At 34.1% G+C, this 23,890-nt stretch overlaps 1 protein-coding gene across 2 annotated transcripts in view; it reads left to right on the top strand.

The window, feature by feature from the left end:
- Positions 1-23,890, top strand: part of LOC125063752 (disintegrin and metalloproteinase domain-containing protein 10) — a 99,384-nt gene that overhangs the window by 38,581 nt on the left and 36,913 nt on the right. For both annotated transcript variants that reach the window (XM_047670354.1, XM_047670353.1), the window contains 2 exons: positions 1,161-1,227; positions 15,855-16,046. In XM_047670354.1, coding sequence (XP_047526310.1) covers positions 1,161-1,227; positions 15,855-16,046 — 259 coding nt within the window. The remainder of the gene's footprint in view (positions 1-1,160; positions 1,228-15,854; positions 16,047-23,890) is intronic.

The raw sequence follows: 23,890 nt of genomic DNA, 5'->3' as shown, positions 1-23,890 counted from the left end.
AATGTTCATGAGAAAATAAGGTTTTAACGTGAAAGTAGAAGATCCACTAATGAGCAAGCTTTGAGTGCTTTTAGCTTTCTATGAAACTTGTTATAAACATAGAACAAATGAAATTATAGTTAATATAATTGTGTATTTCATTTTATATTTAACTGACGGATTTATTTATTTATTTATGCTTTATTACCTTATTCACAAACATACACATAACAAAAATACAAAAAAAAACATGTTACAAAAGTTATAAGTTATAAGGCAACGGAATTTATTCTGTTTTAACAAAATGACTCCTTGTCTTTTGTTCTGATGCATCTATCAATTTATTGGACGTCAAAGTCCACACGTGACCTTCATCGTCATTTGATTGGCATCCCCTGGTGTATCAATGAAACCTTCCTTTATAATCATCTTCGGCGGCTCGAAATAGCCTTCTCCGCCGCCGCCCGAATGCCCTACTGTCCTAAGTACTTCGTCTCTTACAATATAATGAATACATCATTAACAGTTACTCAGGCTGTAGGTGCAGTAAATAACTAGGGAACTGTGGAATGAACTCCTGTTGGGGGGAGAAACGATCTCCAATTGTTTAAAGCAAGGGTATACTCCTTCCTCAAAGGCCGGCAACGCACCCACTAAAAATAGTTGACCATGGGCTCCTCCCCGCCCCCTCACAGTCCCCACCACCAACGAAGCCGTATCTATACCTGAACTTTCATGCATTTTATCAAAAATTCTGCGAATAAAATAAGAATAAAACGGTTTTGAATTCTCGTAAATAAAAAATTGTATGAACTACCAGCTTTTACTTTGAAGTCAAAAAAGCAATTCATAAAAATCACTTTTTTTATTTCCACTAAAACTAGAGTCCATATCTAAGGATGAGATTCAGAGACTTATGTCAAAATGTATTACACTTTTAATTGACGGCAGACTAAACACGACGTTTGCCTATTAAAATCTGAAACCTAATAATAAATAAATACAAGTCGAAAATCTTATAGTTACAACGAAAATACAGTTTTGTATGATATTTGTAATCATATTTGCTATGAAACCTACATATCTTTAAATGGCACGCGCCCTAAATAGCCTAAAATAAAAAACATAATATAAAGGAAATTTACTCCTTATATGCTCTACATATACATATACACTTGCAGGTTCACGGTTCCCAAGGGGAGCTGCATGACGTGGACACATCGCATCTATACACGGGCGAGGTATCTGGTAAGTCATATACTATATCTATATATATAAAAAGAAAATGGTGTTCGTTTGCGGCTCTTTCACGCTTAAACCACTGATCGTATCGACATGAAACTACCACCATTCGATGCGAAATTTTTCCTAGATGGTTTATGGCTATTTATTTATTAATTCCAACGTTCCTTCATTTTTTTATTGCTGTTTTACTTTTATGAAAATTTATCCATACGGACTTCACCGCGGAAACATTCGGGGAGGCTTCCTAGAACCTCTAAACGTCAACATCTGTTAAAAACTCGATTTCAATTTTCTTAGCGGGAAGTTAAAAAGAAGAATAATAAAAATATGAAAAAAAAATAAAATAATGAAACATAAAATTTATTTTAATTCGTCCAGCAAAGCGGGCGCGAAACGGCTAGTATATATATATATATATATAATGAAAATGGTCTTCGTTTGAGGCTCAATCACGCCTAAACCACTGATCGTATCGACATGAAACTACCACCATTCGATGCGAAATTTTTCCTAGATGGTTTATGGCTATTTATTTATTAAACAACAACGTTCCTTCATTTTTTTTTGCTGTATTACTTTTATGAAAATTTATCCATACGGACTTCACCGCGGAAACATTCGGGTTCTAGGAAGAACCTCAAAACGTCAACATCTGTTAAAAACTCGATTTTCGACAATTTTCTTAGCGGGAAGTTAAAAAGAAGAATAATGAAAATATGAAAAAATAATAATAATGAAACATAAAATTTTATTTATTTCCTATTTTAATTCGCCCAGCGAAGCGGGCGGGAAACGGCTAGTACTATAATAAATAGTTATATGTATTGCTATATATATATATATGTTGCTGTTTATGGTTCTTTGATAAAGTCGAGTGAAACGTGAAAGGCGTAAATATTAAATAAATTAGTTCACTATAAAAATCCTCAATGATTATGTGGAGCGGTGAGAATTTAGTGTTTTGAGGTGACTAAGGTAATGGAGACGTTCTCTAACAATGGATATTTAGTTCCATAATATGCGCACGAGTGGCATGTATTAGACCCAAAAATGGAACACATATGTCATAGAATACTGGGGGCTGAGAATATATAACGAAAAACAAAACGACGGCGCATTTCATTACAATTTATGTTTACCATAATTGTCATGTATTTTAGATAGCTTGTTACATATACCGTAGAAAACGCATTATATCTATATGATGTGGTGTATTTTAATAAATAAATAGATTATGATTTGTCAGCTGCATCTCTAGTCAAAGACATTGACAGCACCCAGAACAAAGGCACGGCTACGTGGTGCCTCAATGAAACGCAAATTTGTTTTTCCGTTTGAAACTTCATACATAACCACTATATGGTTGTCATTTAAAAGTTCTTTAAGTGTCATTTACACTTGTTATCCCAACGATATTTTAATCTCCTAAACATTGGCAGCAAACTGAAAAGATGACTACTTTGGGATACCCAAAAAGATATTATGAATTATTATATTGCTCAATGTTATATTAGAAATATAAACAACCGGATTCCTGACTTAGTACTTTCCAATTGAGTGATTGTTGTTAACTTATCTTTTATTCTTTTGGTGTCTCTCATTACTGGTGGTTGTCCATCAGTGTCGTGAAGCGTGTCTTGACCAGCCTTGCGATTCTGTAACTCACTTTTCGAACTCTCACAGCGGTTTTCGCACCAGTGGTCGCGCTCAAATCAGTCGTGAAGCAGTCATTTTACGATTTGGCATTCTGTTAAACAATAAACTACAAGCTCCCTCCTTATCAGAATGAATATGGTTCATCACTCTTCTGACAGTCTTGCTACATGCCCTGCCCATTAAAACTCACTATGTAATTACTTTTTAAATAAATCATAGTAATTCTAGAAATGTTTACAACCATAGTGTTTACAATCAAGTATACAGTATTTACAATTTTCTTAACCTACAAAGAAATAATAAAAATTATTAAACAGAAAATCAAAACAAATTTTAAAAGTTTGGTCCTTGTGGTAGTGTACCTTTAGCGCTAGCAGCATTTCCTCGCTGTATTGCTATACTTATTCGTTGATCAAGGAAAGTGACAGCTCTGGGGCCACCGGAACCACACGGCCCAAGAGTCTCTTCTCAATAGGGAACAAAATCGAAGTTGTTGAAAAGACTCTTATATTTGTGCCGTTTATTATTTTCTGCCTTCTCCAATAAATTTATTTCTTTTTTAAATTGATATTGTGTAATCAACTAATAAATATCACCAAGTTATAAGTTTAAATTATCAAAACTGGAGACTCAAAGTAATCAAGTGTTGAATAATATTCTAGCAGTATGTCTAGATTATCTAGCAGCCGATTTCCCCGTGAATGGGACAAACTTTGTAATGTATGGTACAGTCACAAATTCAAGTTGCAGTGAGCGGATCTCGTCGTGACGTGAGTTATATTTTGGGATTTGGAGATTTGTCTTCTTAAATGGAAGTATGAGGATACATTTCATTTGTCTCTTGATGCTTGACGTAATTTATGTTCTTCGTTTTGATGCTTTTCATTGATACGTGTTGGTCATAAGTTCTATAAAATTTATATCGTGATTAAGGAGTCTAATAATCATATAAATTTATAGCAGAAGATGTTAACTGACAGTTTTATAAGTACGGGTTTTAAGAATAAGATTGGCAAGGGAATTTCCTATTACTTTATATAATCGAACAAACACACTTATCACGCCATTGTAAAGTGCGAATAACTTAAGACAGGTACGAAGTTTGCGGGTGACGCGAAGTGGCGTGGAACAACTTTGCTATTGTACTCCCAAAACGATATAATCTACTCAAGAACACTATTGTTTCCCTAAAAAGCTACGTTCTCTTTATGTAGATGTTTAGGATGTTAATTAAATGAAATTCTCAATCATAAATAATAATTTTAACCGCTTGAATGAAATAAAAACAGCAACTAAATACTATACTAATATTATAAAGAGGAAAGATTTGAAACGAATTGGCTCAAAAAGTACTGGACCGATTATAAAAATTCTTTTACCATTTGAATGCTATATTACCACTGCTTAATAAAGGCTATTTTAATTGCAAGAAAAAATAAGGATACTAACACTACAATAATGTTACACAAGTTAAAAAAATGCCTATAATATATCTTTCATTGCATGCGCTGCAAAAACTATTGATGATAGAACTAAAAAATGTTCCACTATATTAAAGAACATATCGATATCTACAAAATTTAAAAAAAAAATGATCACCCGTGCGAAGCCGGGACGGGCCGCTAGTGCTTTATGAAAAAACTTCCAATAAAGATTCATAAAATCGTTTTCTTTGTGACCGAACATTAGTAAGAAAATATTCATTTATAAATACTAATATTACAGAAAAGCTATTTTTGTTTGCTTGTAAAGATGTATTCAACCGATATTAAAATTTCTTTTACTATTAGAACGCTACACAAACATTTAACAAAAGCTGTATTTATTTTCAGAATATATAAAAAAATAAAAAGTCCATTCTTGCAAAGGTGGAAAGTCTGGTAAATATAAAACATCTCGATACCATACCAGCGTATTACATATAAAATTCCATAAGTAATATGTAAATCAAAATATCGAAATTAATTAATATTTTTTGTCTAAAAATATTTGTTAAAAAGTGTATAGCTTAGTGTTTGGCTTATATGTATGTGTAGGTATTATCGAACTAAAAATAAAATAAAGCAGCGGCGCTAGAACCTTTTTAGGTCTGGACCTCAGATTTCTGTATCTGTCTAATGATCATTAAATTCACTAACACATACATACATTAACACTTACATACACTAAACCATACATGCACCATCACATACACCCACTTAAATGTGAGTATATTTGTAATATTTGTAATAGTTTCTCGATCAAATTGATGTACCTACTTAAATTCCATTCGGTCCGGATGCGGAGGGACTGGCAATCTGTAATACAGGTATCCTAGTACAGTCGCCAGTCTCTCACACAGATTTTGCCTGTTAATGCTGAAATTTGTATTTTGTGTCTGTATTTTTTGTGTGAGAGAAAACAAATAAATATTTTATTATTATTTTTTATTAGTAAATCTAATATTAATTTGATAACGTAATAATATATTTTAATAATGTGATATTGTATGTACTACTACAAAAATGTAATAATTGACTATAGTGATATGACGCATAATGTATGTAACTTCTATGTAAAATTCCTTTTTAGACAAATTTGGACGCCATTATGTGTGGCAGAATATGCGGACATTATATTGTACCAACATAACATATTGAATTTTTGCAAATAAATTATTATTATTGCGCCTGACACACGTCGACTTTTTGTATCTAAGGCAAGCCGGCAAGGATTATTATCGGAGTTGCTGTAGGAATAATCAAATAAATAAATAATCTAAATATAACTTTGTATGGAAATACTCGATTGTCGCTACGAGAGGGCTCTCTAGGCATTAATAATTCCGCAAGAGTACACCATATTTCTTTTTCGTAATTTCTGCCCCGTCGGCATCAAAGTCCTCGGCTAATTGGGAGCTTTCGGCCACTCGAGTTTTAATGTCTGGGCATAGATGGCCATCGCTTTGCCATGTAGATAGGGGCTTGGTAAATAATTGCTTAATTTCAAGTATGGCATCTCAATGTTTGCTCTGCTGTGTGGGAATGCTCTAGGCTTAAGCACTTAACTTTTTACTAAATTTATATTGTAGGAGAGATGAGGGGAAGTACAAAACAAATGAATGTTATTGGTTTTTGTACAACGTAATGTATAGAATAAAAAAATGTTGTACACGGGTGACACTGAAAATATTTAGAAAATGAAAAACGGCTTAATGTAGAAAGTTGCCAATACTTTTATTGTTTTTCGAAGTAATCTTCGTTCCTCTCTACATATCGTCGCATTCGATGGAACCACTTAGAAAAGCAGTCGGCCCATTCTTCCTTAGGGGTCTCTTTCATCGCATCTTCAGGGCTCGTAAAGAAAATTCAAAATGTTACCCAGTGTTATATATACGTTGTTATATATGTCTTGTATTAATAATTTTCATTGTTCAAAATGAGGATGAAATTATAAATAAGTTAATTCAAATTGCACGCCATATTTGGTATATGTTACCAAATTATTTTTGTACCAACATATTATACATCATATTCAGGCAAATATATAAGTTCTTCTTCTATATGAGTTCGAAAGTTATAGTTTTCTAACTTGCTTACACATAATATATTATGATATACAGATATTATAAATAATTCTATTGTTGTTCATTACATTTTGATATTTTGCATATTGATTTGGCACTGATTATGCAGTTCTTAGTAATATTATTATTATCTATCTTGTATAACTATCATAGCTATATACATTAGTAATAACACTACATATCGAAGGGTTATATATTAATACTAGCTGACCTGGCAAATGTCGTTTTGCCATGTAGGTATATTATTTCTAGGAAACATTTTTTAGTCGATACCAACTCCGGGGAAATAAATACAGATAATGCAACTTTCTCTACAGCTGTGATACTTTTTGACATTCAACACCTTTTGTCTTCAGTCACCGTGACCACGCACGCTGTAAAGCACGCGAAACGTCGGCTAAATTTAAAATTATGTTAAATAATTGTAAATTTATAATAATACATAACTTTAATCCGGTTGAAAAGTTTTTTCTTTAAACATTTTTTTAGTTCAATAAAAATAACAATCTACTATAATAAAAAAGGGGTTGTTCATAGAGGGTAGATGAAAATTAAGGGTTGTATGTATTTTTGTATGCTATATGTATATATATATATATATATATATATATATATATATATACCTATATATAGGTTGCTAGATAGGAAATATATTTGGTTGGAATCTGTCTTCATATCGCGACGTTTGCATTACATTTTAATATTAACAATGTACATGTAAATAGTTGAAGCTAGTTCTTCGCATTGTTCTAAGTACATTGACGTTTCGGATTAATAGTACTTGTCGTGCGTAGTTTTAATATAATCGCAAAAGTTTGGTGGCGTGTAAATGGAGTTGCGAGGGCTGCATCGATCGCAGTTCGTCGCCCTACTTACGGCATCATTGATGCACTTGCCGTGTTTATGCATCAGATAATCAGCACGGATGCCCGCTCTCATCCACCGAGGTCGTCGATACTTTAATGATACTCGATATTTAGTTATAGGAAATTCTTTTGCGACCAACGCTTCTTTTGGATTTTTTTATCAGTCTAAGGTGCCTGACACACGATTTTGATTTGGGTCTTGGGTCGTTTACGATGCTTACCTTTAAGCGAGTGGGTGTTAAGTGCGCACATAGAAAATTATGAGGCTGGTAAGAGGCTAGGGCCCCTAAGTCGGATTTTTGTATCCAAAGTAGTGCCTTAGGGTAGTGAGGCTCAAGCCACTAGATTTTTTTTTTATAGAACGGGGGGCAAAAAGATGAGGCTCACCTGATGTTAAGTGATACCGCCGCCCATGGACACTCAATGCCAGAGGGCTCGCGAGTGCGTTGCCGGCCTTTTAAGAATTGTTAATTTTTTATAGAACACTATCTCATCTCATGTTAATGACACTCAATGCCAAAGGGCTCGTGATTGTGTTGCTTTTTTGGAATAGGTTTGCTCTTTTCTAGAAAGACCCTAAATCGAATTGGTTCGGAAATACTTCAGTGGGCAGCTGATAGATCAAAACTCCTCCTACCCACGAGACCATGAGAAAGCTCAGCTTAATATCGTCGTTTTGGTTGGACTTGTTAGTTTGAATTTAATATAGTTGAAATCTAAACATGAAAGCATCCTTTAGATATAAAATACCAAAAGAAACAAAGAACGTCATGGCTCCAAAAATCCTTTTAAACCTGCAGTCTCATCTATTTAAATTTTTCACCCTTTCTTTGCACCGACAATTCATTAAAAATGTCCTTTAAATAAGCAAAAATATTCACATAAAATATAGCTTGGGCTTTAGTGAATTATAAAAATACGAGATACCCTTTAGAATTTAGAGGTTTTTCGTGTGCGGTTATACGGGTAACATCTACGTGTTTACCCTCTTTTAACTTGTATAATCCCGACGTCTCTGTATGCCGTATTTTCAAAGGGATATGCGGTTTTATAAACATATAAGTAATTCATATATATAAATATGAAATTCTTAATCAAATACCGATTTGGTTTGACGGACTGTTGTATATTAAACGATCAACAGCGACTATTACATAGCGCTTGAAGGACAAAATCGCGGGATAATGGCCCCATTTGAATAAGAAGAAAGTTCTGTTTCATCAAGACACTGTGTCACAAATCAATAAAAACGACGGCAAAATTCTATGAATTGAGCTTCGAATTGCTTCCACCAGATTCTCCAGATTTAGCCCCCAGCGATTTTTCCCGTTCAGACCTCAAGAGAATGCTCGCTGGACATAAATTTTGAGCTCATGAAGAGGTAATCTCCGAAACTGAAGCCTATTTTGAGGCTAAAGACGAAATCGAAGTATCGAAAAATTGTATGACCGCTATAATCGTTGTATCGTTCTCGACGGCGATATTGAATCATCAAATCCTATATTTAAAAAAAATAAATTAATTTTTATGTTCCTTACGAACTTTTCCGCACACCTGTTATATTCGTTTAGCCTGTGAATAGGTATTATTATACCCCTAAGTGATAGGGTGGCACGCCCCATTTGGCATTAAATAATACATGTCGCTTACATTATTTAAATTTCACTCTAAAATATCTAAAAGTACAATTTACTACGATAAGTTATTTTTTATTTAACCAAAATATTCATTTCAAATAATTTATATTGCAATACGTCTGCTGTTTGTAAAGAGTAACATTTTATCAATTAACTAGCTGGCCTGGCGAACATCGTACCGCCTAACAGTCGATTCTTTATTTTTTTTTAATACTTATTCTGTTATTCGGGAAACCGGTCTAGCTAGTAAGATAAAAAAAAGAAAGTTGATAAGACAACAAATACATTATGTCAAAAAATAAAAATTTACCTTCCCGGAACCCCTCCACTAACACTTGAACTTTATGATATGGTATTAAAGTTCAAATTGACTTTTAAGTATAATTACGAATATTATGTATGGGAATGTAGAAAAGTGTTGTTTTTAGACTTTTCCACTCAATTTTTTTTATTTTTCTCTCCGTAAGAACCATCCTCGTACTTTAAGGAATATTATTAAAAAAAAATCAGACAAATCGGTCAAGCCGTTTTCATGTTATGTCGTGACAACGGAAAACGGGTTTCATTTTTATATAATATATAGACTAGTGGATCCCACAGACGCTGTCCTGCATGATATTTCAAGCTATTAGGATATTAAAGTATGAAAGTATCGACTGCAGCGCCACCTGCCGGGCTGATTTGTGAATCTAAACCATTCCCAGATCCCCTTGAACACACACAAAAAAATTCATCAAAATCGGTCCAGTCGTTTAAGAGAAGTTCAGTGACATACACACTCACAGAAGAATTATATATATAAAGATATATCGGATGTGGAATAATTTTTTCGGCCCTTTTATGCCAGCGTTTAACAACGATTTGTACAGATTCAGCCCCGCTTGTAGACAATAGCGAATGCAATAATGGATAGAAATGGATGGCTGGAAGAGATAAATGGTTGAATAAAATGGGAATGCCAATATACTGCAGACTAAAAGCACTTAGCTGTTGTAGCAAATAGGATATTGCCTAGGATTTCTATATCGTCTTGTCACGGGATGTCAACTTTAGCTGTTTGACTTGATTCTATCTATCGTATAATGTACCCCACGCTGGAATCGCTGGTAGGTACTCAACATTGATCAGTGAACAGAACAGAGTTTATTACAAGCGCTTCATCGGAATATAAATAATAAAGTAATTCTACTATTCTGTACTTTTTAAATTTGTATCCATCTCTCTGTTTTGAAAAATAATTTCACTTGAAAAACAGAGCCTAGAGTATAGAATATTTTCGTAAAAGTTGGGTTTCATATGAAAACTTACTGCAATCCATGATGGCAAAAAATACCTATAAAATCCCTATACGTACGTGATGTGAAACGGAAACTATACTAGAGCGAAGTGATGAACTGCAGACATAATAAATATGTAGACGTGAGAAGGCGGGTCTGAATAACTAAATCTGTCTTTTGGCACTCTTTCACTAAGTACTTTTTGGTCCATTTCTGTCGAATTGTGTATAGGATCTGCTAATCAAAGAAACTTCACTGACGATCACTCCCGACCCCGTTGTGTAGTACTGCACACTACACTTTAGCTAGATGAATGGCATCATAGAGATTAGTGTCCAGGTTTTGTAATACCTGCGCGGTCCATCGTGTTGGGCTGCGTCCCCTTGGTCTTTTTCCCTCCATTTTCCCAGTCATTATAAGTTTTATGTCATGGGTCATGAGGGGTCCGAGCAATGTGGGCGATAAATTGCAACATTCTGCAGACAAATACTTGAGAGCCCCTTGGACATGCTTTTCCTTTAGAATTTAGCAACGTCAACATTTCGAAAGCGTCGATGCGGCGTCTATCATCTTTTTATAGTCTGTGATGATATAGTAGTGATCACAAACGATCACCTGGACCGTAGTCCCACAACTGAGCGTTTTTGTCGCGCACCACCATTATGTAGCTGCCTACTGAAGTATTTCCGAACCAGATTGACTTAGGCACCAAAAACCCCGCTGGCGATTTGTCTATGGGCAGCGGTATCTCTCAACATCAGATGAGCCTTTTGCGTTTGTTATATAAAAAAACGATCATTAAAAATGTTGAGAACTCGTTGAAAGCATTAAATTACATTGTAACATTTTGTCTCCCAAATTGAATATTTTTTATAATTGTACACATTCAAACCGTTATCTGTAACCGTATTGAATGCGAAAAATCTAAATGAATTCGAAACAACAATACGAAACGAACAATATCGATTCTGTTTCATTGCATACAAGTATGAGAGTAATTACAATTCCTGGCTTAACTTGGAGTTTGTTAGAGGATCCTTCGAATAACCAATTATCGATTCAATTTATATGTTTTGGTTTTGAGTTACCGCGTTTACGATTTTTGCTGTTGGTGCCTTGACAGTTCGGGTTGTTCTGGAGCTCTATGGTTTAAGTCTATATTAAAAATCCTACAACACTCGATCTTTGCCAAATCTGTATCAGGTTTCTTTAAGTTTTTTGTGGTTCTTTGTCTGAATTTTAGTCTGAGCCTCGAGATATGGCAGGTTTTTCTGTATGAATAAGAATCCATTGGAATACAACCGTATTTAGAATCACAGTTAAGGGGCCTATGTCTAACCTAAGACGGTATTATCATTTGGATTCGTACACAAAGAAAATTCACATAGTTTTCGAAATGACTGCACGGATAAACATTTTTTTTCGTGACAAATAAGATCACGTTTTTATCTTATTGCTAAAAGCAGTCTCTTTCAGACAATCTAAACGTATATAATCTAAACTATAGAGAATTTTAAATTGCTCATAAATTGGCCAAACATTGCTGTATTAAAGAGTGTTTTCATTCTAAGAGCAGTGATGGCTTCAACGTGCGACTCTCATCCTCTAGATCATAGGTTCGATCCCCGGCTGTGTACCAATAGAATTTCTGTCTATGTGCGCATTTAACAGTTGTTCGAACGGTGAGGGAAATCATCGTGAGAAAACCGGCTTGTCTTAGACCCAAAAAGTCGACGGCGTGTGGCACGGAAGGCTGATCACGTACTTACCTATTAGATTGACAAATGATCGTGAAACAGATACAAAAATCTGACTGGTTTGTTTTTGTTTTCATTCTAAATGAATTTAAACTGTTATGAGTGAAATGTTTCTTACATACTATTTGTAGTGTATCTTCGGAACTTAGCTCTTTAGATGAAAATTAAGTATATGTCCAATTGTAACATGAGTTACACGGTAACCTATGTTTTGGCTAATTCTAGTAATAAATAGGATAGTATCTAACAAGTTTTCATAGACCGGTTCCCCTACACAAATCATTCCCCTGTCCCCAACAAATGAGTCACTATTTAGTTTAACTATTTGTTACCTTTTAATGTAACGCTGACACGCCATACCCGGATGTTAGACAAATTATGAGCAATCTATATTTGATAACGAAATTAACTATTAGGGGTGATAAAAACGTCCTATAAAGCGATTTAGTTGTGACTAATCTTATGATTTACAATCTATACACCACATCCCTAATATTTTCATTTAAAATAAATAATTATCTATCGACACCTGCCCACGTGGGAAATTATGAAGTACAAGTATGGCGCCACACCTCGCTGGTATATATACACTTTGGTATAGTTTTCTCCAATTCTGTTGATGCTAGTTCAAAATAAAATCAATGAAATCGCGATTTGGGAATTACAGAGTTCCAGCAGGACCGTTGCTTATCTGAGGTACGGGGGTTCATACCCTACTTCCTAATTCTGGTCATTAGAAGTTTTAAAAGGGTATAACTCTTTTTATATGACCTATGACGGTGTACGGGAGTGACTAATCTCTAAAAGTGTCTATTAAAAAGGGTTTTTTTTATATATAGAACCCCTAATATCAACCACGGGATCAGGCAGATCTGGCGACCGAGCTAGTAGCACGGGAGTGGCTAACCTCTAAAAGTGTCTAGTAAAGAGGGATTTTTTTATATATAGAACCCCTAATATCAACCACGGGATCAGGCAGATCTGGCGACCGAGCTAGTAGCACGGGAGTGGCTAACCTCTAAAAGTGTCTAGTAAAGAGGGATTTTTTTATATATAGAACCCCTAATATCAACCACGGGATCAGGCAGATCTGGCGACCGAGCTAGTAGCACGGGAGTGACTAATCTCTAAAAGTGTCTATTAAAAAGGGATTTTTTTATATATAGAACCCCTAATATCAACCACGGGATCAGGCAGATCTGGCGACGGCGAAATATTTCAATTTTCTTAGCGGGAAGTTAAAAAGAAGAATAATAAAAATATGAAAAAAAATAAAATAATGAAACATAAAATTTATTTTAATTCGTCCAGCAAAGCGGGCGCGAAACGGCTAGTTCAATACTAAAAGGTTACGGGACTAATTCATATTTTATTAATTTGCCCAACCTAAGTAATAACAATTACTCTAATAAACGGGTTGGTCTACGATAAAAGTGTTGTTTTGCATTAAAACTTCATTAGACGTGGTAAATTAGTAATTTGACAGATTAATAATTCTTTAGAACTTGTGTTTTTTTTGTAAGTGACCGGATAGTATTGGTTTTATGGGTGACATTCAGAAACAAGACTTGCGAAGGTTAAAAATGGATGTCATTGAATCTTACCCTAGTAGTTGCTAAGCCTAGTAACAAATATATTATATTTTCAGCTAGTATAAAATTGCTGCTGTGTTGACCTAGTGGCTTCAGCTTGAGGTTGTAGGTTTGATTCCCGGCTGTGCACCAGTTTGGTGGATTTTCTTTCTATGTGCGCATTTTTCCCTCGAACGGTAAAGGAAAACATCGTGTGGAAACCGGCTTGCTTTAGACCCAACAAGTTGATGGCGTGTGTCAGGCACAGGAGGCTGATCGCCATTTTCGGAGGCGATTGAGGTTTTGTAAATTTAAAGAGATTGAAAAGATTAAGATTTTGTAATTAAAAATAAATCAGTGGCGCGACAAGCTAGGTCTTAGAAGTTCTGAATTTGTATTCGCGATTTTAGTCAATGATCAGCTTTATGTGTCCGATATCTGCCGTCCATTTTAGGTCTTAGGTCGTATTCCTCAGTACAAAAAAGCCATAAAATCTTATTGTAGAACAAATTGGTGACACTTTTATATATTAAAACTTGTATCTGAATAAGTTTGTTGATAAATGTAATTACAGCTTTTAAATGGTAATATAGGTGTGGGGCAGTTATTTCTTTGACTCATTTACGTTGTATCGTGTAATCAACTTCAAGTTTTCCTTGTATTATAACAGAATATTATTTAATCGTTTCCTGTGATATGAAATATTTACATGCGAAACGACGGTGGGCGAAATAAGCAATATTTATACAAATAAATACATTTTTTTTTATAAAAAAAAATTTCTTTGACTATTGTTATTTTGTTTGTAATAAATGTTACGTCTATGCCCTGAAAAAAAAAAACAAAAAGGAGGGCAACTGGCGGCCTTATTGCTTTTGAGCGCTCTCTTTCAGGCAACCACAGTGAGAGAAAAAAATAAAATTAGATAAGATGAGCGCAAGAAGTGCAAAACTACATAAGACATCGCAATTTAGACAAAACTAATGGAACAAAGCAATAACAACATATGTAAACAGTGAAAGTAATCTAGCAGTTTTTCAGAGTAATCGTTACAAATATACAACTTAATAATCTCTTAATTTGGACGTTTCTTAATTTTAGTGAAGAAGAAAATGACATTGTTGAATTAAAATTGAATTTTTGTTGTATAGAGATTGATTGTTGTTAATTATAATAATTAATATGACATTTACATGGCTGAATGTGCCACTTTATTTGCAAATAAACGATTTATTATTATTATTGTAATATTTAAACTAACAGTAAATTATGCATCTCAAATCACCTAGGGAATATTGAAATACCTATGATCAACATATATGTATGCAGAATTAATTGTTAAGGTGTTAATTAGACCACAATAATCAATTACAATGTACACACTAAACATGCATTTGCTGTCACGATAATATGTAGGCTTTAGAATCTGATCTATACGATATGAGTACAGTGCCACATAGTTTTCTTGGGGTTGAAATTGGTACTACCGTCGCCATTTTGAAATGTCAGACAAATTTCTCTACGCAGTAAATAATTTTACTATCTACTAAAATGTAATAAAATCCAACTAAAATGTATTTATTTTTATTCCTTGCATTATTAATTACAGTGGCAATGTTTTAATTATTGATCGGTTCTGATTGCTAGGTATCTTAAAAGATATTATGTTAATAGTATGGATAACAAAACCTATCATATCAGTTGTTCCTATGTTTGTGTCACATTTATTTAAGCCTAAAATTGTATCTTCTACCAGTATACATTGTTTTATTAAGACATTTCAAGAAATTATTAAGTAAGGTTAAATTTTTATTTAGTGGCAATACTAAAATCAACGACAGGACACTCTTACCCAAGAAAAGTATGTGGCTCTGTAACATTCTTTCTCTCATATGCCATACGTATGTCAAAAACGTATTTAGGAATCTCACAGCTAAGTCTCAACTCTAACCCCATTCATAATTTTACAGTGTTAATGCACTGTTTATTTTATCTGTCTCTTTTTATCACAGCGTAACCACAATTTAAGTGAAATAGACGAAATTATTCTGATTTTGTCAGGGTGGATCAAACATTAAAAAATCGTACACTGCGTGGTGGTTTCTATTAAACACCTGAAGGTGCTAAGTTCGATTACCAGTGAAATTTTTGTTTCGGCAGCACAGACTACATCTACTTGCCTTTAAACAAAATAATTAGTGCATCTCCAAAAAATTATATATATACTTTTGAATTTATTATCAAAAGCAACCTTTTTTGTATTACTTTTGAAGATTTTTAATAAAACTCTTTTATTACCAGATGACCCGCACTCCGAGGTGTTCGGTTCGGTGACAGAAGGCGTCTTCGAAGGCAAAATAATGCTAAGCGACGGCTCCTTCTACGTCGAACATGCGAAGAGATACTTCCCCCAGAACAACACCAGAGGGCGCGTTCACTCCGTCATCTACCGGGAGGGGGATGTCATTGACCCCTACGCGCATAGGAGGCATGGTAAGTTTATTTATATTCATTTGTATATTAATTTAAATACGCTTATAATAGTAATTTCGTATTATTTATTATTAGAAGAGACTGATTGTATGATTAATATTTAAAAAAAAAATCGGTTGTCTGTAAAGTCGGTTTACTGACGATAGTTGAACGTGACAACGTCACGAATCGCTCACTCAAGTAGGAGAGAGACAGATATCGAACGCTGAAGAGCGCGGAGTCCGATTGTGCTTCTCTGTCGCTTCGCGCTCTCGCTTGCACTTCAAGCCTTAAATGGAACGCCTCAGAGCGAGGTAACGCCGCATGAGTCATGTTTTTTCGTGCGTGCAGCCGGCTCCATCGATTTATAAGACGTTGTCACGTCAAAAAAAAATTAGAAGAAACGGTCTGTTAAACAATGAATAAATCGCTAGTCTCGACTACTAGATTAATAAAAATTAATATACTGTTAGTGAATCATCCAGCATTCTGGGTTTTCCGGTAATAAAATATTCTGATAAGGATAATTTATCTAATTATTTTTATGAGTTTGGTGTGGTTTCATATTTTATTCATAATCACGAACAGTTTGATGTTATTATTTTTTAATATGGGTTATAACGGGTATATATCTCATTCGAATTGTTGGCGATTATAACAGAATAAACACTATATTCGATAGTTATCAATAAAAAAAAAAAACATTTGTATTGCCTATCTGATACCTAATCTGCTGTTTTAATAGAAATTTTAGGCTTTACAATTACTAGGAAAATCTAAAATTGGAAGTATACTTAAAAAAATATATCTTGTAACATACCGTTAACCGTAGATATAGCATTATATATGATATGGCAAACTTTAAATAAATAAATAAACTACCATCCGGTACAAGCACTATAAATATGTTATTGGAAACTTTAAAGCCGGGTCCACATTTGTAGCATGTTGACGTATCACGATCAGTCGTATCGTATCTAGTATCTGTATCATAAATATGGACGCTCATTTTGTCCATGTCGTATATTTAAGGCGTATCTTGCAAAAAACGCGTCCATACTTATCAAATGCTGTATCATGTCAGTGTATCGGCTTTAACTTTACAAATATAGACGCTTCACTTTTCTTCCGATGTATCATGATGCGCGTGTCTTTCAGTGCACCTTTCCCTTCTCGTAATGTTCAGTCATGTCTTCGTTCCCAAACGGTTTAGCCATATCAGCAATTGCTCACAGTTTGGCGGTGACTAGCGCCTGTTATATTATCATTAATAGTATTTCAAAAAAAGTTAAATCTAGACGTAGACGGCGCTGGAAGTGTTTAGAAACCGAAACAAACATGGTGGAATACCATTGATGCGAGATTTAAAATTTCAGCATACCAGCGGAAAATACAAAAATTTCACTCGCATGTCACCCATTGATGTTGTGTATTCCCTTTGATGATCGCGAAAAAACCGACACAGGATGGTTCGCGGTGTATCAAGTATCGTATCGCGATACAGTATCGTGATACAGTATCAAAATACGTCCATACCACCGATCGTGATACGCGTATCGGATACGAGGTGTATCAAGATACACGCTTAGTGCGGATCGGGCCGTATCCGATACGGCATGTATCATAAACGGGTATCATTTTGCGTCCAAACTAACGATCATGATACGCGCCGAAGCCACGCAACGGAGATACGATACACCGAAATGCTACAAATGTGGACCCGGCTTAAGGAATTTGTTTTCATCAATTAAATCTTTTTATAATTGAAATAAGTATATTCTAGATCATTGCAATTAAAAACGCAAATGAATTGTCCCTAAGTATAAGCGCTGTAATTATTAACGTCGAAATGATAGCGACCACTCCCTGTAGACTTGGAAAGTATTATTTTCTTTTATAAGGCGTAGGCATTGTTAAACGATGCAACGGTATACTTTGGAGTATCTATTTGAGCCCTATTCTACGGGCTAGGTCACAGTCTAAAATTGTTAATCTAATAAAAACGTTCTTTACACAATTTTTGTTGGACCGTAGTCAAATACAATGGTTATAATAACTTCTCTTCAACTTGAAAGCATTCACGAATACTTTTCGCATACCTAATCAGTTTTTTTAGAAAAAAGATTCATTACTATTACGTTAACTATTCGATGTTAGGTATTGATGATGTGGAAACAGCAATTAAACGATTAATTAGACTGTAACCAGCGGCCCACTAAAGTATTTCGGAACCAATTTGACTTTGGGATCTTCAAGAAAAAAGCGTACCAATTTTTAATAGGCAGTCAACGCACTCGCGACCCCTGTGGCATTGGGAGTGTCCATGGGTGGTATCATCAGATGAGCCTTCGGCCCGTATGCCTATAAAAAATTGTATTTTAATTCAAGGCAGTTAGTTTATGAGTTTAAATATAAATAGATTATGGATAGAAATGGTAATTAGAAATGTAGGGAGAACATCTATTTCTGTCTTCAGGACCATTTCATTTTAATTATATGTCTATGCTTATTAATTTCAAGCAATTATGTGACTTAGCGACGCGTCTAATCGTGTCTTGTTAACACATACTATATATAATTATTAATTACTGCGACGTTAGAATGAGCACTTTATTGTGAATATTGAATTTCTGAATAAACCTTATTTCGAAACTGAAGAAAGGCATCGAAGCGTTCCATTATTGTGATTTTATTATTATTTCAACAGCAAGACATAAAGCGACATATTATGTCATGTGTTTTGCCTCACGCATAGCTAATCTTGAAGATCACATAATTGTTTGATGTTAATAGGCATACACATTTTGATATGTAATTAAAAATAAATAGTCCTGAAAATAGACATAGAGAGATCGTGTTAAAAAAATGCGTGCGTACAAAGTACACATATCAGAAGTGAAACTTCTTTGGAAAACTATTTTAAGTCTTGATCATATTATACAAATCTAAAACAGGAAGAAAGGAAGAAAGGAAAGGAGCGTTGGCAAGCTTTTATTAATAATTAAATACATCCGAAATCCCTTGTTTAAAAAATATATACTTTCGTCTCTTACTCTAAATTTGTAATTACGTTGTATAAAAAGTGACTAATTTTACTTATGCAATTACACAAAATTTGTTTTTATTATAAAGATCACAACTTAAATTGAATTAAAACTCTTCATGTATACACTAAGTAACAACTAGTTTATGTATGTTTAGAATTAGTAGCGTTAAATATTCAACGGGAAATGAGTTTTGGGTACATATTTTGGTCCTTCCTCTGTAATTCCGGAAGCGGGGAGGGCGTTGTGTAAATAAGATAAGAAACCTGTCACTAGGCGTCATATTTTGATGACGAATTTATTTCGTAGATTTCGTTGTAATGATAGTTTATGTGCACACCTATAAAGCTCTCAAAAGTAACTGTATCGTGTACGGACACAAGTCGAATACTGATTGATTAATTAGGAAACTAAATAAATAAATTAGTGGTGCTTCAACCTTTTTAGGTCTGGGCCTCAGATTTCTATATCTGTTTCATGATCATTTGTCAATCTAATAGGCAAGTAGGTGATCAGCCTACTGTGCAGTACACACGCTGTCGACTTTTTGGATCTAAGGCAAGCCGGTTTCCTTACGAAGTTTTTCCTTCACCGTTCAAGCGAATCTATGCGCATATAGAAAGGAAGGTCGGTTGTACAACTGGGAATCGAACCTTCGACATCAGGGATGAGAGTCGCACGCTGAAGCCACTAGCCACACACTGCTCAAATTAGGAAACTATAGTAGAATGAAAAAAGCAACCAAACTAAAAAGTTATGGGACAACATTTTTAAAGAAACAGAATCATTATGTTGATAGCAGAACGGCATTAATAAACAATATAATACTTAGACATATGACGACATATATATTTATAGTTGTACTTGTAACCAGTGACGCTTTTAGGTCTGGGCCTCAGATCGTCAGATTCTGTAGCTGTTTCGTCATTATTTGTTTATTTTCTGCCTTCTGTACCTGACACATGGTGTTGACTCTTTGGGTATAAGACGGTTTCCTAACGGTGATGAAAACATCGTTAGGTAACTTTTTTTATAGAACAGTGCGTCGAACGCGAGTGCGTTGCCGACCTTTTAAACGATTTTTAAGCCGAAAAGTGGTAAAGGAGAGCGATGTGTTTCGGTACCTACTATACGATGGAATGAGCGCGCATTAGGCTAGTAAAATTGAATTACTCATGGTTCATCCGTTCGCTTTACTGACTAGTGAAACAAACGTATGATTGAAGTTCGCGTGAGATGATAAGGACGATACGGTGTTTCGTGGAACAAAAATTAATTAAACGCCAAATGCTTTTTATTTAAATAACTCGTAAAATATACAATATTTCATAAAATCGCTAGTAACAGCTCTCGGCCAAATTAATGTGCTGTAATTCAAAGTATTTTTTGGCTCCATAATAGTCGCGCTGATTGAATAAAAATGAAATTACGCAAAAGTTAGAGGTGACTTTGGGTTTTTTTTTTCTATTCAGGAATTTATATTGTATTGTGTTTTTAATTAGAGTCAACCATTGAAATTATAGTCATATTTATTGGTTTTTATTCAAGCTTACTTACATACAATCCAATCTACGATGAGTGATTTTGGTTAAACCGTCACCTGCAAATCAATCTGGAAACTGGGCCACAGGTCCACATAATCTCTCTCGTCTAATTTGGTTACGGGTTTGATTAGTTTCTGCTACGAGATTACGTCTCCACATTCTAGTTGTTTTCTTATTTGAGTGAATCTTTGCTGAGATTAGCGCGTGTCTTTTATCTCTATATAAAGTGTAAATTCTGTATAACGAATTTCAAAGGACCGAGCATTCCTTTTTTCGTTTAGACAGTTTTCGTTATACGGAGAGAAGAGAAAAAAAATCAATTTTAACCAATTACAATAAATATATATAATAGACTAAGAAACTCGGCGAACTCCGTTGCGCCACCAGATGGCTTTGTTTTATGTAACATTTCGTTTGGTGATCCCGCTTTTCTGTTGAATTTTTTCCTGAATTTTCTCACGGAGCCCGAGATCTTTCCAACGAATGCAAAACCGTGGAAATCGGTTCATGCGTTCTGGAGTTATAGCGTCAGGAAGGAAAATCCGACTTATTTTTATATAGTAGATAGCTGACGATGGTGCGTTTAGTTATTGATACCAAAATTTCCTACAGGCAATGTAATCTAAGAATAATGGCACACGTGTTAATACAAATAACAATAACAAAGGCGAGAAGGCTGTTTATGACCTCAAGAAATTTTCGGCACCTAAATAAGTTAGTTTTGTAAGCTGATTATAAAAACAATTACACTTAAATATGTTGTTGTTGTCTAAATATGACAATATTTCTTCGTAATAGAAAATGGCTGTTGCGTTTTAAAGACTGAATTAATGTATGTAGACCAGTGCAGATAGCCTTTAAAATAAATAAAAAGTGAAAAAAATTACAGTAGGATGAAACCCATTAGAAAAGCAGGGGAATATGATCAAAATGAAAGGAAAAATAAATTACGGTCGATCTGAGGTCGGGAAGGGGAAGAGGGGGGGAGTTTTAAGGGTAAAAACGGTTTATCTCGATTTCCGGCAAAACTACAAGTCCTATCGAAGAAAGTTAAATGGCAAAGTTGGAGGTAATAAAAAGATCTAAAACTTTTGTATCCACACATTTTTCACATAACCTCAAAATTTATGTGAAAATTTCAAAAAACCAAGTTTTTGGTTTTTTATTTTTATCTTTAACAAAAATTATTTTTTTTTAACGAAATTTGGTGAAAACTTACCTTTCTATGTCCCAAATACACTGTAATTTATTTGATTAAAAATATTTATTTGTTCGCCTTATTTTGAATTAATATCGAAAAAACACCCTAATTTTCAATCGAAAATTCTGACGTCAAAATTTCAGCTTTTTTAAAAAAATTGGTGTGCTTTCAGTTCGTTGAGATCTCTACTTTCCTATGGTAAAAAAATATATATATATTACCATAGTAAATCTTCTCAGAAAACGCAAAAAATCGTATGCAGTAACGCCCAGACCTGTCATCCCCTTCCCTACTTCTCTATGAATCTTCTTTAAATTATAATCAGATGCCTATTTATTACTATTTTAAGATAATTTATATATACCTGAGTGACTTAAAAAAAAAATTTAGCCTTTAGATGGGCTAAAATTTTCGTATTTCATAGAGAAGTAAGGAAGGGGATGACAGGTCTGGGCGTTACTGTATACGATTTTTTGCGTTTTCTGAGAAGATTTACTATGGTAATATATATATATTTTTTTACCATAGGAAAGTAGAGATATCAACGAACTGAAAGCACACCAACTTTTTGAAAAAAGCTGAAATTTTGACGTCAGAATTTTCGATTGAAAATTAGGGTGTTTTTTCGATATTAATTCAAAATAAGGTGAACAAATAAATATTTTTAATCAAATAAATTACAGTGTATTTGGGACATAGAATGGTAAGATTTCACCAAATTTCGTTAAAAAAAAAAAAATTTTGTTAAAGATAAAAATAAAAAACCAAAAACTTGGTTTTTTGAAATTTTCACATAAATTTTGAGGTTATGTGAAAAATTAGTGAATACAAAAGTTTAAGATCTTTTTATTACCTCCAACTTTGCCATTTAACTTTCTTCGATAGGACTTGTAGTTTTGCCGGAAATCGAGATAAACCGTTTTTTACCCTTAAAACTCCCCCCCTACCCCTTCCCGACCTCAGATCGACCGTAATTTATTTTTCCTTTCATTTTGATCATATTCCCCAGCTTTTCTAATGGGTTTCATCCTACTGTAATTTTTTTAGGTTTCAAAAATTATCGGCACTGGTCTAATGGGTTTTGTGTTAAACCAAAGAAATTTATCTCGTTAATACGAATGACGTTATAAAAAGTTTACACTGTATTTCTAAAATGCGGGGGTGTTCACAAGTTTCGCCACAGTGCAGTGTCGCGATGCAAATGGATTGCGATGCAAGGTCGTTTAACTAAGTTTAATCCCGTTCAGCGGGTCCTGATTGCTAACGGTATTGCGAAACTTAGTAACTGATAAAGCAGGAATTGATTTGTTTTTGTGCAATCGAATTGTGTACTTATTATATAGTACTTACTATATATATATTAACACGTTTTCATAGCACGCGATTTCAGTCCCTCGTATAAGACTATTATACGAGGGACTGAAATGGGGGTATTCCCCCATTATTATTATTTATTTTATTTTTTATTATTACTCTTTAATGTATTCTACGGTTTCGATTTTTGTAAATATTTGAGGAACATGTATACTAACAATACAATAATTGACCTATCCGCTGCATTATTTAATATTTTGTAACTTTGTGCTTATTTTAGTAGTTTTATTCTACGAGTATATTGTCTTCACATATAATTATTTAACGAATGTATACAAAATATTGTAAAATCTATTACAAAAGAATAAGTGTGGAGTTTCGTGCACATTCTTCTCCACACGAAACTACCTTTTGGAAGGGGCAACTAGAATAATCTTTATATTTTATTTAACGTTCAAAAGTGCTATTTTAGGTGGTCTATTTGGAATAAATGATTTGACTATTGACTATATAACGCGTGTATTTACGATGATTTGTACGCATATATTACGTTAATAACTGTTTTTATATTCGATTTAAATCCTCTTTAACAAAAAACGTTAATTGTGAATTATTTCTACATGTTATATGAAGTCATACAAGCGCGTTATTCGAGAGTATACCTACAACGCGTTTCCTATAACGCGGAACCAATTTACCGTGTTATAGAAGGGATTACTGTATTATATTTGCAATTGACACAATGACTTTTCTTTCTTGAAG

The sequence above is a fragment of the Pieris napi genome, chromosome 3 (genome assembly GCF_905475465.1).
Source record: "Pieris napi chromosome 3, ilPieNapi1.2, whole genome shotgun sequence".
NCBI lineage: Eukaryota > Metazoa > Arthropoda > Insecta > Lepidoptera > Pieridae > Pieris > Pieris napi.
The sequence above is the reverse complement of the archived record's forward strand: the minus strand, read 5'-3'. Positions and strand labels throughout refer to the sequence as shown.